At 32.4% G+C, this 16,590-nt stretch overlaps 2 protein-coding genes across 2 annotated transcripts; both read right to left on the bottom strand.

The window, feature by feature from the left end:
• Nucleotides 1-11,772: 11,772 nt before the first annotated feature.
• J4E79_002606 (uncharacterized protein) lies at nt 11,773-12,537 on the bottom strand (the record flags this gene model as incomplete). The annotated part of the gene is made up of 1 exon (XM_049351504.1): nt 11,773-12,537. One exon carries the CDS (start codon nt 12,535-12,537, stop codon nt 11,773-11,775), a length of 765 nt encoding a protein of 254 aa, XP_049214142.1.
• Nucleotides 12,538-13,253: 716 nt separating this feature from the next.
• Nucleotides 13,254-14,882, bottom strand: J4E79_002605 (uncharacterized protein; the record flags this gene model as incomplete). The annotated part of the gene is made up of 1 exon (XM_049351503.1): nt 13,254-14,882. The coding sequence occupies one exon, from the start codon at nt 14,880-14,882 to the stop codon at nt 13,254-13,256; it is 1,629 nt and encodes a 542-aa protein (XP_049214141.1).
• Nucleotides 14,883-16,590: the final 1,708 nt, after the last annotated feature.

The raw sequence follows: 16,590 nt of genomic DNA, 5'->3' as shown, positions 1-16,590 counted from the left end.
TTAATAAATATTTAAAATATACTAAGAGCGTTATATAGACTAAAGAGTATAACTAGATATTTATATAGACTATAGTAAGTTTAGAAAGCTATTTTTTCTTTATTACTATTCTTAATATAGACTAAGTTAAATATAGTAATAATATTAATAATACTTATAATACGTACTTTATATATTCTTACTAAAGTCTTCTTAATAAAAAGAAGTATATTATAATTCTTCTTTATAATACTATTAAGTTTGTAGTAATTAACGTAAATCTATAATCTACTCTCTAGCTTTTTAATAATAAGTATAAGTAAGGTATATAGTAAGACGCTTAGCTATATAAAGTCTTTACCTATTATCTTATTAATATATACTTTTATAGCCTTTATTTCTTATTACGTAAGCCTATATATATATAGATATAGAGGCTTATTACCTTTAATATTAATAACGTAGTTAATACTAGGTTACTATAGTAAAAGGTTATTAGTAAGTCTAACGCTAAAAATGTTCTTTATCTTAGTGTAGAGCTAGTTAGAAACTAGCTTTTTAAGCTTATTATTAGTAAGATTAGGCTTATTATATTTCTCTATATACTTATTAAAGTTTTTCTAGAATATAGTAGAGTAGTAAGTAATATTATTATAAAAGAATTTAAAAGTATTCTTATTAGAAGGTTCTTTAAGGCGTTTCTAATAATAAAGCTTAACCTAGATAATCTTATTAGAGTATCTTCTAGCGTTTAAGTAAGCTATCTTAGTACTAATAATTATAATAGAACTCTTAGTGTTAGAAGTTCTTATTTTACTATTAGGTAGTTACTTATTATAAACTATCTTAGTAATACTATATTTAAGATAGTTTAAGTAATAGTAAGTAGCGTTAAATGTTATAGACTACTTAGTACTAAACCTAAGAGTAATATTATAGGTATCTATCTAGTTTATACCTAGAATAATATTGTATTTTCTAATATTAGTAATATAGTATATTATAGAGCTTTTATAAGACCTATATTTAATAGGTAGTTTAATAGCTTCTAATAGTAATTTAATAACTAAGCTATTTATAAGTAATAGTTAAATAGAAGAAGTCTATATAGTAGTAATATAATAGTCTTTAATCTATCTTTAGCTAATAAAGTAAGCGCTTACGCTAGTATTAATAAGACTAATAGTAGATTTCTACTCTTAGCTAGTTATTAGTTAATACTTAAAGTCTAGCTACTTAGCTAGGTAGAGATATTTATAGAGTTCTAATATACTAGAGATAATAGTAGTAGAGATATATACCTACTATTAGAAGAAGGTACTAGCTTCTAATATTATTATAGTAGTAACTTATAAGTAGTTATAGTACTCTATAGTACGTTATATCTTATTTAGAGATTTACTCTATTTTAGCTTTTATTTATAATTTTGTCTAGAAGCGTCTAAAAACGCTACTATTTAGAGTTACTATAGTTAATAATATAGCCTTCTTTATTAATATAATTATTATCTTTAATATAAGCATTATAGTTATTTATATTATTACCTTATTAGAGAGCTTTATTATTAGTAAAGTTAGTATTAATTATATTTAGTATTAAGCTCTTAATCTAATTAAATAGTATAGCGTAAGACTTAGTGTAGTTATTACTCTAATAAGTTTTATTACTATACTTAAAGTATACTTTATTCTTATAGAGAACGTTATGTTATATATTAGTTTATCTAAAGCTTACTAAGCGTTTAGCTATTTAGTTAGATCTACACTTACGCTCTAAAGAGTAGTTATCTAGAGATTAATAATAGAATTTACTAGAGTTCTTCTTAGAAGAGCGCTTTATAGATATAGAGATAGCTAGAGTAGCTTAGCGTTAGATCTTCTTACTATTAAGGTCTTAGTTCTATACTTAATTTAAGAAAGTAACTAGCGTCTTACTATAAATAGAGCTAGTAGTAGTAGTAGTTACTAAATCTAGTTGCATAAACTATTACGCGTAGAAGATTATCTTATAGTCTAACTTCTTAAGAATAGCGTGTACCTTTATAAAGTATTACTTCTAAGTAGTAAAAGCTTCTCTACTTTTCTATACTAATAAACTATTTTATAAAAAATCTTTAGCTTCTATTTTCTTCTTATAAGACTTAGTAGTAAAATAGTAGTTTAATACTTTAAGTAGGTTAAAGTAGTTCTTAGTACCTTTAATATTATAATATATTAGATTTTATATATTTCTTAAAATATAAGACTCTAGGTATACTATAGTAGTGTAATTATTTATATAAGTCTTATATTTATTAATAGTAGAATAATACTACTTCTTATAGTTCTTTTTATTATTATTTTTGCTAATAAAGATAGTAATATTAGAGAGATAGAAAGTAATACCTTTATTAGAACCTTCTACTAAAGAGACTATCTATATATATATACTAGGCGCTAGTATTTTACTATAAGCACTACGCTTATTATTACGTTAGAGCTACTATATTAGAAAATTATATTAGCACTTATTATTATAATATAGAGTAGAAAATTAGTCTTAATATAAAGTTAGTAAGTAGTCTTAGTAGTTATTATTAGCGTTCTTACGTTAAATATATTTAGTAGTAGAAGCTTAGCGCTCTTAGAGAGAATAGTCTACTAGCTTAGTATAGTGCTCTTTATAACTAGCTTAATTAGTACGTTTATAGTAGAAAATAGTATATAGATAGTAGCTTAGTTTATACACTTAGAGTTTAGTAATAATAGTATTATACTTCTACTATAAGCGTTTCTAGTCTTTATAAAAGTTATTACATTTCTTCTTAAGTAGGCTATAGTTAGCGTTCTTATTCTAATAGTTAATGTAATACTATATAGACTTCTTCTTTTTCTCTATAATAAGATCTTATTAGATAGTAGTAAGCTATTACTAATTCTTAAGTTATTAGTAATAGCTATTAGCTTTACTTTTCTTATAAGTAAAGTTATTCTTAAGCTTAGTAACTTTATTATATAAGTTATTAATCTTATTTTTATTATCTAAATTACGTTCTTTAAGAGAGAGTATAGTCTAGTTATATTTATAGATAACGTAGGCGTCTTTCTTACCTTTAAGATAGAGCTTATTACGTTTTTTAGTAAGCGTAGTAAGATTAATACTACTATTATCTACTAATTATTATTTTATAAGTTTAAGCTTCTTTTTAAAGTTCTAAACGTAGTTAAGCTTCTTATTATATTATATATAAGAAACTATATTAGGTAGAAGCTAGACTTACTTTAGAAGCGCGTTATATTCTTTAGTAAGAAGTCTAATAGTAGTTATAAGATAAATAGTAGTAGCGTAAAACTACTATAAGTATTAAGTAACTATACTACTAAAATAGAAGTTATTAGAAATAGTAATACTAAAGATAAGGTTATTATTAATAGCTTTAGAGCCTTTCTTAAAGTCTTAGCCTATTATAATAGTAAAACTATTACTATTATAAAGAATACTAAGTTCTAGCTATTATTTTAATTCTAAAAATACGTAAATACTATCTATTTTTTTATTAAAACTAATAACTTTAATATAGTTTTTTTTAATATCTAGATTAATATAGTTATAGTTATAAGTTATAAGCTCTTCTAGTGTAGAGCTAGTTACCTTTTCTATATAGAAAAGTAAAGAATATAGATCTAGAAAGCTACTATAGTAGTAGTTAGATTACTAAATCTTACGTAGCGTAAGCGTTTTCTAAACTATAGTGTTTTAGGTGTTCTAGGTATTTTAGAATATAGTAGTGTTCTTATTTACTAGCTATAAAAGAGATTCTAAAGATCTAGAGAATAGTTATCTAGATATATTTAGTAGTAATAATAGAAAGAAAGCTATAGGTATAAATAATGTAGGTTACTTATAGACTATAGTCTGCTTAACTATATTTACTTAATTATTTATAGTTATTATACGTTTTAGTACTTAATATATAATATATAGATTTGCTATAACTACTTACTCTAGTTAAGATAAGCTAATCTTTTATCTATTATATTATAACTTTAGTAATAGAGCGTAACGTTAGTCTTAATAGCTACTCTACTAAGTGCTTTAATAAAGAGCTTCTAGTAGTACTTATTAGTTACTCTACTTCTATTCTTGTATTCTAGATTATAGGTAGTATTACTAATTATTACTTAAGTAGGCTTACTTCTAATTATAGAATAGTGTTAGTAATACTATAGACTTACTTATTTAATAAGCTTTATAAGTTAGAGTAAAGTTATAACTACTTATAGTTTTATAGAGTTACTTATAGTAATAGAAAGAAAATAGGTATCTATATTCTAGGTATAGAGCAACGTAGAATAGTGTAAGAGTTAAGTTAAGTAATAAGTAAGATTCTACGTATAGGTCTATCTAGAGCTAGAGGTAGAATTAAACTTTAATATTTCTTACTTAAATTAGAGCTAGGCCTAATTAGATAGAGGTTATAGATTTAATTCTTTATAGATTATAGTAGAAAGAGTATAGTAGTAGCTTATAAGAATAGTAATTATAGAAGTTTTTTATAGCTTTCTTAGTACTCTATAAGTTAGTATAGTCTTACTAAGGTAAGTTAGCGTTCTAGTTAGAAGAGTTAGTATACTTAACCTTATACTACTATATACTTTTAAGGCTAGTAATAGAGTTCTTATAATATTATTTAATATAATAGTTAATAATCTTCTTAATATAATAGTTATAGATACTATCTAGCTTCTTATATATAATTTTACTTTTAATATTATAATTAGACTAATTAGTGTTAAGATATAGAAGCTATAGATAAAAAATAGAGTAAATATTCTTATAGTAATTAGATAAGTTAAGAATAATAGTATACTAATTAAAGACTACGCTAACTTTATAGAGGCTAAAGTTCTTTACACTTAAGCCTCTATTTAGACGTATAGTAGAAATATTATAAGTATTAAGGTATATCTAGTTACTAATATAGTATTTAGAAGTAGCTTACCTATTATAGTTAGTGTAGTATTCTATTTTATTTTACGTTTATTATAAGTTCTTCTATATAAAGTAGATAATATTAGCTATATAGTTTACTATTTTATAAGCTTTCTCTCTAAGTAACTACTTAGACTAGAAGAAAGCTATAAAGATTAGATAGTTAGACTTAATATTTATATATAAAAGATAGCTCTTTATAGTAAAAGTAAAGAAGATACTTATTAAAGTATTTTCTCTATTATTAATAGTAAGCTACGCAATAGATAGCTAGTCTATCTAGTTATTTTATATATAATTAGTATATATATAAAGGTAATATTTTAAACTAGTGTTAGTAACCTTAGTTTAGCTATCTATCTTAGAATAATAGGCTATAGATAGCTTAGGTATAATACTTATATAGTAATAGAGCTTCTTCTAGAAATAGAAGATAAACTAAGAGCTATAATCTAATACTACTATAAATAGAAACCTTTTCTCTCTTTATACATACTTAGTAAACGCGTAGATAATAGTCTATATATTAAGGCTATTAAGAGTAATAAAGCGCTATTACTTACTAAGTCTATTAATAACTACTATAACGTGCTTATAAGTCTTACTAAAGTATAAGTATAGTAGTAGTAAAGTAATAAAGTTAATAGAGATGTCTATCTAGAAGCTATAAGAGATAGGTAAAGAATAAAGAAGTCTTTACTTCTAGTTCTTATAAAGCTTTAAATAGTAATAGATAATATATCTATAGATATACTAGGTAATAGTATCTATTATTAAAAGCTAGTAGTAATACTAACTAACTAGGTAATATATTAGACGTTTACTACTATAGCTAGTAGAGAGAGTATTATAGAAGCGTTAGATAATCTCTTTACGTAAGTTATTATTAAAGAGAATAATAAGTTACTTTCTAAAGTATATAAGTCTATTATAGACTTTATAGTTCTTTAGCTCTATTTTAAGTTATATCTCTATAATAAAACTATATAGTAACTACTAGGCGCTTTTAGCCTTAGCCTTTAAGATCTCTTTTATAGTATTATTAGTGTTATAGATAGTATAAATAGCTATTATAAGTATATTGTCTATAGTGCTCTCTATTAGTACTTATACTAGTAGAGATATAATATAAAGTAAAGAGTTCTTTATAGACTTTTCTTCTACTATAGGCTCTAAAGTAGTAGCTAGCTAAGGCTTCTTATTTACTAAGTTACTATTACTAACTACCTCTTTACTTATTAGATATACTATAGTAGCTAGCGTAGGTATAGACTCTAAATAATTCTTAAAAAGTATATAAGCTAGATATACTATATAAAGAGCGCTCTTACTATATTATACTTTTATAATATTTTATTATATAATTAGGTTAACGTAGTCTAGTCTAAGAACTATCTAGTTCTAGTATAGTATACGTAGATTGTTTAGATTTATAGAGGTATTACTAGAGCGTTAGGTAAGAGTGTTAGGCTTAGTACTAAGCTATTCTAGTCTATAAGTAATCTTAAAATTAAACTTACTAAGAAATTCTATCTAGTAGGCTTAATAGTAATTTAACTTTTTATTTACTATAAATATTTATAATATAGTATAGTTAGAGATTATCTTAATAGAATTAGTAGTGCTAGTAAGCTCTAGACGCTACTTCTTAAATACTTTAATAATTACTATTAACTTCTTATTATAGATAGTATAGTTATATTTAGTAGATAATATCTTTATTAAGATAAAGGTAATAGGCTTTAAGACGCTATTACACTAAACTTATAATAATACTATAGCTATAACTATATTTAAAGTATTAGTCTTTATTTAAGTCTTAAGCTTAGAATTAAAGTACGCTAAGACTAGCGTAATAGTAAAAACGTACTTAAGCTTTTTAAAAGCCTTATATATAGAGAACCTACGTATAATAGAAAAGTTAGCCTAGATATCTCTATTTAATTCTTAGGTAAGATTAGTTAATAGATATAAAATATATAAATAGCTAATAATAAAGCGTCTATAAAAGTTAGTAAACCTAAGAAATACTTATAACTTCTTTAGTATTATAGAGAGCTTCTAGTTAAGTACTATCTAGACCTTAGTAGTGTCTATCTTAATATCTTCTATTATAAGAATTAAACCTAGATACTTAACTTCTTTAATAGTAAACTTACTTTTATTAATATTAAGGTAAAGCCTAGCGTTACTAAGCTTATAAATTACTTTATAAACGTAATTCTTATAATTTTCTAGTATTCTACTATATACTAGAACGTTGTCTAGGTAAGTAGTGTAGAAGTTATCTAGGTAATTATAGAGTACTTTATTAATATAAAACTAAAATATACTAGAAGTATTATATAGGCTAAAGAGTATAATAAAATACTTAAATAGCTTATATCTAGTAAGAAAAGCTATCTTATATTTATTACTTTTTTTAATATATATCTTATTAAAGGTAGTAATAATATTAATAATAGTATAGTACTTAATATTAGATAGTTATATAAGAGTTTTCTTTATTATTAGTAGTGTATTTCTATTCTTAATAGTAACTACGTTAAGAGCGTAGTAATTAATATAAATATAAAGACTACTTTCTAGCTTCTTAATAATAAGTACTAGTAAGGTATATTTAGACTTACTTTTATAAATCTTACTTCTAAAGTTTATATTCTAAATATAGGCCTTTATAGTAAAGCTCTTATTACGTCTAAGTCTATATATTCTAGCTAAGAAATACTAAGAACTAGAGATAATATTAATACTATAGTTAATAGGTCTCTATTATTATAAAAACTCTATTATAGTAGAGTTAGAGTTAAAGTAATTAGCTATATTATAAAGCTACTTAGAAAGCTTCTATAAGATGTTCTCTCTACACTTAGGTAGTGCGTTTAGCTTATTATAGAACTTTATAATATTCTTTAGTAATAGAGTATTAAACTTAATAGAGAATAGTAATATAAAGACGTGTCTAGCGTAGTTATAGTTTTTATTCTCTTTATCTATTTAACTTAGCTACTTAAAGTTCTATAAGTATATCTAAATAACTTTATAGTCTAGTAAGACTACTATTCTAGTAGTAGTATTACTAAAGATATAAGTAATATCTATAAGCGTATAGGTAGAGTTAGGCTTCTTATTAGAGGCTTTCTTCTTCTTATACTTAGCGCTATATACTAGAATAGATTTACTATAAGTAAGATAGTTAGTAAAGTAATACTTACTATTAAAGCGTATTATATAGTTACGCTAGTTAATATAAGAGTTATATTCTTCTAATTATAGAAGGCTAAAGATAAGGTTATAGCTAGTTATATTAATATAGTAGAAGAGCTTCTTTCTACTATAATTACTATAGGTAATATTAACTAAGACACTATAAGTAATAGTCTAACTAATAACGCTGCTATTATCTAGGCGTAGCTATAAGAGCTACTTAAGTAGAATAGTTTTAAGTTTATATTATTGCGTAAATAATAATAATATATAGTTACTAGTTACTCTAGAATTAGTTAAACCTTTTATATTAATAGTAACGCTAGTAGATAACGTAGCTCTACATTTAAATACAAACTACTAGCTCTAGACTAGTTACTTACTCTTAACTACTATATTTATACTAAGAGTTACTTCTCTACTATTATCTCTACTATTAGTATATATCTAGTTCTCTAAATATTATATATAGACTTATAGAATCTTAGTCTTTTACTCTAGTAAGTATAGTGTTAGTAGAGATAGTAGAGTTAAAGAAAGTAGTCTAGTAAGAATATTAAAGAGCGTATTAGAGTAAGTAGGTACTAGTCTAGAGGTATATAGAGTAACTAAAGAACTTTAGATTAGTATATTATTCTTTCTCTTTATCTATCTCTAGTAGTAATAATTACTAGAGATATTTAGTTTTTTAAGTTAGTAGTATTCTTAATAGAGGTCTATAAAGCTATATTAGTAAGAGTAGCTTATAGAGCTAGAACCTTAGAAGTAGTACCTATAGCTCTAGTCTTATAGGTAAATAGAGTATTATTATTACTTATATAATAGTTCTTACTATTAGTATTATAGATACTACTATACTTAAAGTACTTATCTTACTTAGATAGAACTACTAGTTAGGCCTTAGTTTATCTATAGTTAGCGTAAGCGCTTATAAAGTAACTACTACTATTAGCTATAGTAGTACTAGTAGAGCTACTACTACCTTAGCTACTATAAGTAGTATTAGAGCTAGAGGTATTACCTTTAGTTAAGTAGAGAAACTATACTTAAGTGTAATAGTTATAGATAAACTAGTTCTATATATTACTAATATAATACTATATAAAAGTATTATATCTATACTTTATAAGATAGATAGTGTACTAGATAAGCTTTTAGTTAGCTATATTAATAGGCGTAATAACTAAAGTAAAGCGTCTAACCTAAGCGTTAAAAGCTTTACTATTCTTCTACTTAAGAGTACTATTATATAGCGCTATAGTAGTATTACTAAAAAAGTCTATAGTATTAAATATATAGTTAAGATTCTTAAAGATTTCTTAAATATTAATAAACTAGATATAATAGTTTATAAAGGCTTAGTATTTAATCTATTACATAGCTAGGCTATAAAGGTAATTAATAATATAGTCTATCTAGTTTTTAATAGTAGTATAAATATTAGTCTTATTAAGAAAGTTCTATATAGAGTAATACTAATACTTATACTTAGAGGCGTTACTACTAGAGTTACTATAGAAAATTTTAATATCTCTAAGCTTTGCGCCTATAGTAGTAAGATTCTTAGAAACTAACTAAGTAGGTTAGAGAGGCTATAGAAGTAAGGCTAGAGAGTTACTACTATATTCTATAAAAGAATTAGGTTATATAGATAGAGCTAGCAGTAAACTAGTAGGTGCAGAATAATATTAGTTACCTAGCAGCTAACTAGTACTATTAAGATAAGTATAACTACTAGTAGCGCTACTATCTAAGTTAATACTACTATTAGTAGAAATTCTAGCGCGCTACTATAACTAGTTCTTCTTATTTATAAGCTTAGAGATATAAGTCTAAAAGTAAATATTAGAGTTACGTAACGCTTTTATTTTATTATTAATAATCTTAACGTAAATAGTATAGTTATTCTTTATCTTAGTTATATAGACGTACTTCTTAGTAAGTACTTTAAGTTTAATATTAGTAGTAGCTTTAACTTAGGCCTTTACGCGCTTAATATATATAGTAACTTTTTTTTTCTAGAGGTAAGTGTTATTATAAAGTTATTTAAGTTTTTTATTATAAGTAATATAGTTATTTATAACATTAATAAAGTAGCTAAAGATAGTGTCTAGATATTTATTAATAGCTTTCTTAAGCTAGTTAAAAGTATAGATATTATAAAAATACTTCTTTTTACTATTCTTATAGACGTTATAAAAGTAAATATATATAGCGTTAGTATTATTATTCTAGATAATAGAAAGAATAGTCTAGCTCTTAGACTTAAGTGTAGCTTAAAGAAACTACTAGTATAAGTTATAATAGTGTTAAGTAGCGTAGTTATTAGTATTATTACTACTACTACTACTTTTACTATTACTATTTTTAAAGTATACTCTATAAGTACGCTAATACTCTTAGAGAGTAGCAGCGCGCTAGTAGTAAAAGCTAGTCTTCTTACTATTATTAAAGTTATTATTATTCTTAAAGTTACTAAGACTATTATTAAAGCTCTAGTTAGTGTCTAGCTAAGTCTAGGTATTAGTAGAATTAATAGGCTTACTACTACTACTACTACTATTAGTAGAGTTCTTAGTATTCTAAACTATATCTTAGTAGCGTAGAGATATAGAATATAGAGCTATAGTAACTAGTTAGTATTACGCGTTTATTAGATAAGCTATAGCAATTTATTAGTGTTACGCGCTAAATATATTAGTTAATATTATTTATAACTATAATATAATTTATATATAAGATATTAGGCTTATCTTAAAAAAAAGCTTATATAATATAAGAAATGTAATTAAGTAGGTATATAATAGAATATAAGCTATTAAGTAAAATATAGAAGTATAGAAACTTTTATATTCTAGAGCTAGCGCTAGTCTAACTTAATTAGGCTAGACTAGTTATGTAATAACGTAATTAGGTAAGTATAGATAGATCTATAATACTACGTCTATTCTAGCCTATTCTAATCTTAATATTTAAGTATATAGACTATTCTTTTTCTTTTATAAAGTAGAACTATAGTTTAGTTAATAGTACTTTAAGTATATATTTTTATAAACTATAAAGCTTTTCTAGCTATATTATAATTATATAAGTAGTAGCTAGTATAAAAGTAATATACTAGACTAATCTCTTTTTTATTATATTACTTTAATTATAACTTTTACTAATTACACTATTTTATTAATTAATAATAATATTACTAATAGCGCTATAATAGACTAGCTATTAACTTTAGAAGAGCTAAAAAAGATTAAGTAGCTAATACTTACTTATAATTAACTTAAACTTAGCTTAACTTAAAAAAATAAAGTTATACTTATATATATTTATACTAAGATATAAAGTAGCTCTTAGAAAGGTATATACTAACTTAGAAGCTACTTACTAAGCTAATAGTATAGCTCTCTATAACTTATATTACTTTACTATTCTTTAAGTATACTTAAAAAGACTTAGAATAGTTAAAGATAAACTTAATAAGAGTCTAAGTAACTATAAAAAGTAATATACTAACTTTAGTAGTATATTAGCTATATACTAAAGACTTTATAATTTAGTAAAAGAGAAAAATAGTAGTAAGAACGTAACTGTAGGTGCTTTTGCATAACTAGGTTCTAGCTCTTAGCCGAAACAGGGTGGAGGAGACTAGAAAGTTCTGGTTCGCGGCGGAGGACGGAGAACTCGACTTGGTTGATGGCGAGGGGAACGCCGTATTTGGCTAGTTCGTCTTGCATCTTTATCATGTCTGCGAGACTGTAGTTTGCCACTCCAACGGTCTTGGTCATGCCCTTTTCCACGCACTCGGCCATGCCTTTGGCGATCATGGGGATGGTTTGAAGGTGAATGGGGCCATGCACGAGGTATATGTCGATGTAATCGAGGCCGAAGTTCTTGAGTGAGGTTTCGAGCTTCTTGAGGGGGGCCATGGTGGGGTGGAGGACGTCTTTTGCTTGGGGTACGACAAAGTACTTGTCTTGCATGACGAAACTGTCTCTTGGCATGTCCTTGACTAGTCTTCCGCAGATTGTCTCGCTCATGCCTGTGCCGTAGACTTGGGCGGTGTCGATGAAGTTGACCCCTTTGCTAACGCAGTGCTTCCATGCTGCGGCGACATGGGGCTCTTCCTCGGGCTTCCAGTGCCAGGTAGAAGTGTCGCCCCAAGGCCAGGCACCGATGCACAGTTGCGGAGCGTGGACATCTCCGTTCTTGCCCTTGTATGTGACCTTTTTGTCGGCGGTTGGGATCCAGTCTACTGGCATGACAGCTGCGAGACCATCAAAGGAAGGGTCGACTGGGTTAGGCTTGGTGTGCTTGCCGCTGTGGATACCAGTGACGGCTGACATCCCAGAGGATAGACCAGCTTGAAGGACGTGCTGCATCTTTGCGATTCGATAGTACTGGGATTCTCGTACGACAAAAGAATCCTACTTGGACCTGAAATCGAGACAGCACGTCCTGATATCTATTGTTATACTCGCGCAGCATGTAGATCGACGACACGGCAAGTCGTCGGCATCATGGCGAGCACCTTGTATGATGCGGCGATGATTCTTACATTCATTTCCGGCCTATACGCAGCGGTTGTTCCTGCATGGGTACCACAAGTTCGGGAATAGATCCATAAGACCCTCATGTATAGGAGGCAAAACGGCGTGATGTTTGAAGTGGATGCCGGGATGATGCGCAGGTGATGTCATGCCTCGACCACGTTCTGTTATGTGGGTACTCACGACAGAGACCTGCCAAACCAGTGTCAGAAGTGCAAGGAACGTCTTGATATTTTCTGGAGGCATATACTAGGACCTAAATGTAGGGTCAGCGGTTGTCGTTGGTAGTCGCGGTCGTTCCTCGGTGGTGGCCGTGACCTATTTCCCGAAAAGGCAGTCGCGTTCACCTGTCACGACAGTTCCTGAAAGACAACAACGCGCATGACTCTCGATGTTTTTCGTTTTGCGACGCGTCGAGTTAGCATCTCTAGGCGAACTGGACACTGTGACGAGGCTGTAAAAGGAACAAAGCGAGATCTTGAGGTGGACTACTTCGTAGCCTGTGAAGGTAAAAGCTTAATTCATATATCCAGAAGAACGTGAAGTCTTTACAAGATGCTGTTGTCCGCACATGTAAATGCGCCGTTAACATCTGTTGTGGCAAACGTGTTCATCAAAGCGCGGATACTGGCGTACATGCCAGGTACCATCATGAAGAGCGTGACCGACATGATGAACACGTTGAGAGCGGCCGTCGCAAGCTTCTTTGTACTTGATCGCCACTTGCCGTTCCAGTTGAGATGGAACCAGAAAAGCACAGTAACACCCCAGGTGAACCATGATAGCAGAAGCGCGGCGGAAATGTTGAGAAGGGAGCTGAACACCGGAATGGCGTTGGCGAGGATCCACACGACGACCCAGAACAGGGTAACCGAGAAGATCCAGACAGCCCATTCAGTCTTGTTACCGACGTCACCCATTGCGATGGAAGCGCGGCGGCCACGCGACGACCCGGACGCGCTAGATGAGACTTCAGCGTTGAAGCTTCCATCTTTCTTGGCCTGGCGAGTGCCGATCTCGCGCAGGAAGAAGACGTGCAGGTAGCGCGCGGCGGTCATGCCGAACACCAAACCAGTGCCAAGGAGTCCAACAAAGATGATTCCGTAAGCGACCTTTGCCATCAAGGGTTGGAGAGATCCGAGCGCTGGCGAAGCGACGGATTCACCGGAAAGGGCGTAGACGACCGCAGCGACGATGCAGTAGATAGTGGTAGTGGCGCACTTCTCAATGGTGACAGCGCGTGGGTAGTCGCGAGAGGGGTCCTCCATCTCAGCAAGGACAGTCGGGAACGCTTGATTGCCGCTGAAAGCAAAGGCGATGTTCAGGAACGCCGCGACAGCTTCAGTGAAGGTGGGACTTCCGATAGCTTTCAGGTTGAGAGGTGCTCCCGCATTGCGGGGACCCTGAACACCAAGCACAATCATGACGAACATGACGGCCGAGAAGATGGAGATGGTGCAGGGCCACGATGCCCATGACACGAAACGCATACTACGCGGTACGCACATGGCCCACATGGCAATGGCCGCAACGACCGAGAAGGCGACCGTGCAGGTCGCGTGTTCGCTGACGGTGTTGAGACCGATCGAAATAGTGACCACTGCCGATGCGCTGATGAGAGCCATGTTGATGAGGAAGCCAATGGCAAAGACAGCTTCGAGCCAGGGACCGCCGAGGACGCGTCCGTAGTCGACAATGTTGAGCATGTAAGGATACTTGCGCCAGTACTGAACGAGATTGTAGGCAGTGTACAAGCTAAGCATCCCCATACCGACAATGGCAATGATACCCGGGAAGAACCCAAGGGTGTTCAGAGCGGCTGGCAATGACAAGATACCGATGCCGATCTCATTGGTCATGAAGATGATGACAGTTTGTGTTGTGTTGAGTTTCTTCGTTCCTGCACTGCTTGTGGGGCGTTTGCTTGCATTTTGGATATCGGATACGTCGCCTAGGTTCGTGTCGTGCTCGGAGGAGGTTTCGAGCTTTTCGGGGTCTCCGTGCTTCTTTTGTCGCAAAGGGTCTTCCGGATCGTGAGTAGGGTCTGCTGCAAGGGCTACTGTAGGTCGCTGGGCAGATACGGGCAGATCATTGAGAGCTTTGGGCTTGTTGTCGAGGTCGTGTGTATGTTGCATGGGAAGGTTGCCGTGGGCAGAAGGGACGTCTTTGTGATCCATGGTTAGAGGGAGACCAAGCACTTACGCCTGCATGTACCGAGTGAGTGTGGTCGAGACGGGGGAATCGAAGTGACGAGGAAGATGCGACCAAGAAACGAACTTGTCAATGGAGACGTTTGAGGAGGGCCAAGTTGAGAGGATAAATAGATGCGGGAAAGAACGATAGACTGGTCACAGCGCAGCGTGGAGGAAACCAAGGACATGGAGAATTACGTATTAACGCACATCGCACGCGGACCAAGACAGTAGCTGGTAGTAGCGTATCGTAGAATGTGTCCGCACTTTAACGGGGACTGTGCACCCAATGATGGCTGGTCTTGGAGGCAGGGTCTCGCGGAGGCGTGGAGACGGAATGGTACTTTTATCCACTTCAGGTATGTGGGCCTCCCTAGATGCCGTATAGATGAAGCTCTTAGTAAAGGAACCGAGCTGGTGTTTCGCGAAACGCGCAAGTGCGGCATGCTGGGTCCTTCCGGACGATGCGCAGCCTTCCCACGCTGCCGTTCCTATCAAACGATGCAACATGATGCGGAGAAGGGTCTTGGTGACGTCTGATGGTCATCCACGTCGGGAGCGACCGCGCTAGCGAGAGCCGCATCTGACAACGCGAGAACCGCGCCGAAGCAGGCCGGTGTCACACCCGACAGCTTGGCCGCTGTCGTCATCGGTCTGGGCATGTTGCGATGAAGTCCATCAAGCCCAAGTCCTCACATAGCCATGTGTAGGTGTGAGCGTGTCCCAGATTACAGGAACCCTCCGAGTATTCAGACGATGGACAGACGTTGATCCAGTGTATAGGCCATTTCCGGGACGAAATGGGAAGGAACCCGAAGGATCCATCCGCGACAAGGACATGCCGCGTCGCATTGGCAGTGAATGCGAAAATTTCGCGCGGTAAAACATCGGCTGCAGTCCATAATCTCATCATGTTACATCCAGTGAAAGTGAGGCACTTGGAAACCGGAGTGCACGGACGGTTGGCATGGCGGAGGAGTTGGGAGAGCCAAGGCCAGTCTTATGCGATAAACTTCGACGGCAAATGTCCGCTTCGAGTGTTGATAGGTTCGCAGACATGTCCAGAGGCACTTTCATCCCATACTAGAGGCCGTGGACGAGATGAAGAACCCGGTCGAGAATTGATTTCTCCTTCAATGGTCGCTGTGCGAAGACACAGTGCCGTGTATTTCGGTAGATGGTCGCATAAGGTGTTGAATCGAAATAGCCAACAGTACGGTTTCCATGGGTCGCAGCACATCAATCATTACTCCGGTTCCGCTGCAAGGTACCGATTTGGATGTATCTGTGGAGTCGCATGTCGCAAGGGAAGTCGCATAGGAAGACGCAGTGTTCTGCTGCTGGCATGTCGCTTTGGAAAGATGAATCGTGTCGCTCTTGGAATAGACCTTGTTGGCCAGAAAGGCTGTTAATTCAGTCAGTAAGACGTGGGGAAGACCGAGTATCTCTCCGGAATATCTGGAGCAGGTAGGTCAGACGAGAGTAAGATATTGAAGTCAGTGTGGGATGAAGTCGTGGGTATTGTCGGTTGTTGGTCGCATGGAGTAGGAGTTGACGAGAGGCCCCTATCGAGTGGGCACGCATTTCGGGTTACGCGTCAGCTGAGTCATGCGCCTTCATTTTCCCATCTGTCGCTTCCTCATACGCGATCTTCGATCCACCGATCCTCAGACCTCGGCCACAATCGCGATCT

Source organism: Alternaria viburni (assembly GCF_023758015.1).
Source record: "Alternaria viburni strain BMP 2772 chromosome Unknown scaffold_4, whole genome shotgun sequence".
Lineage (NCBI taxonomy): Eukaryota > Fungi > Ascomycota > Dothideomycetes > Pleosporales > Pleosporaceae > Alternaria > Alternaria viburni.
This window is presented reverse-complemented; position numbering and strand designations above follow the sequence as displayed.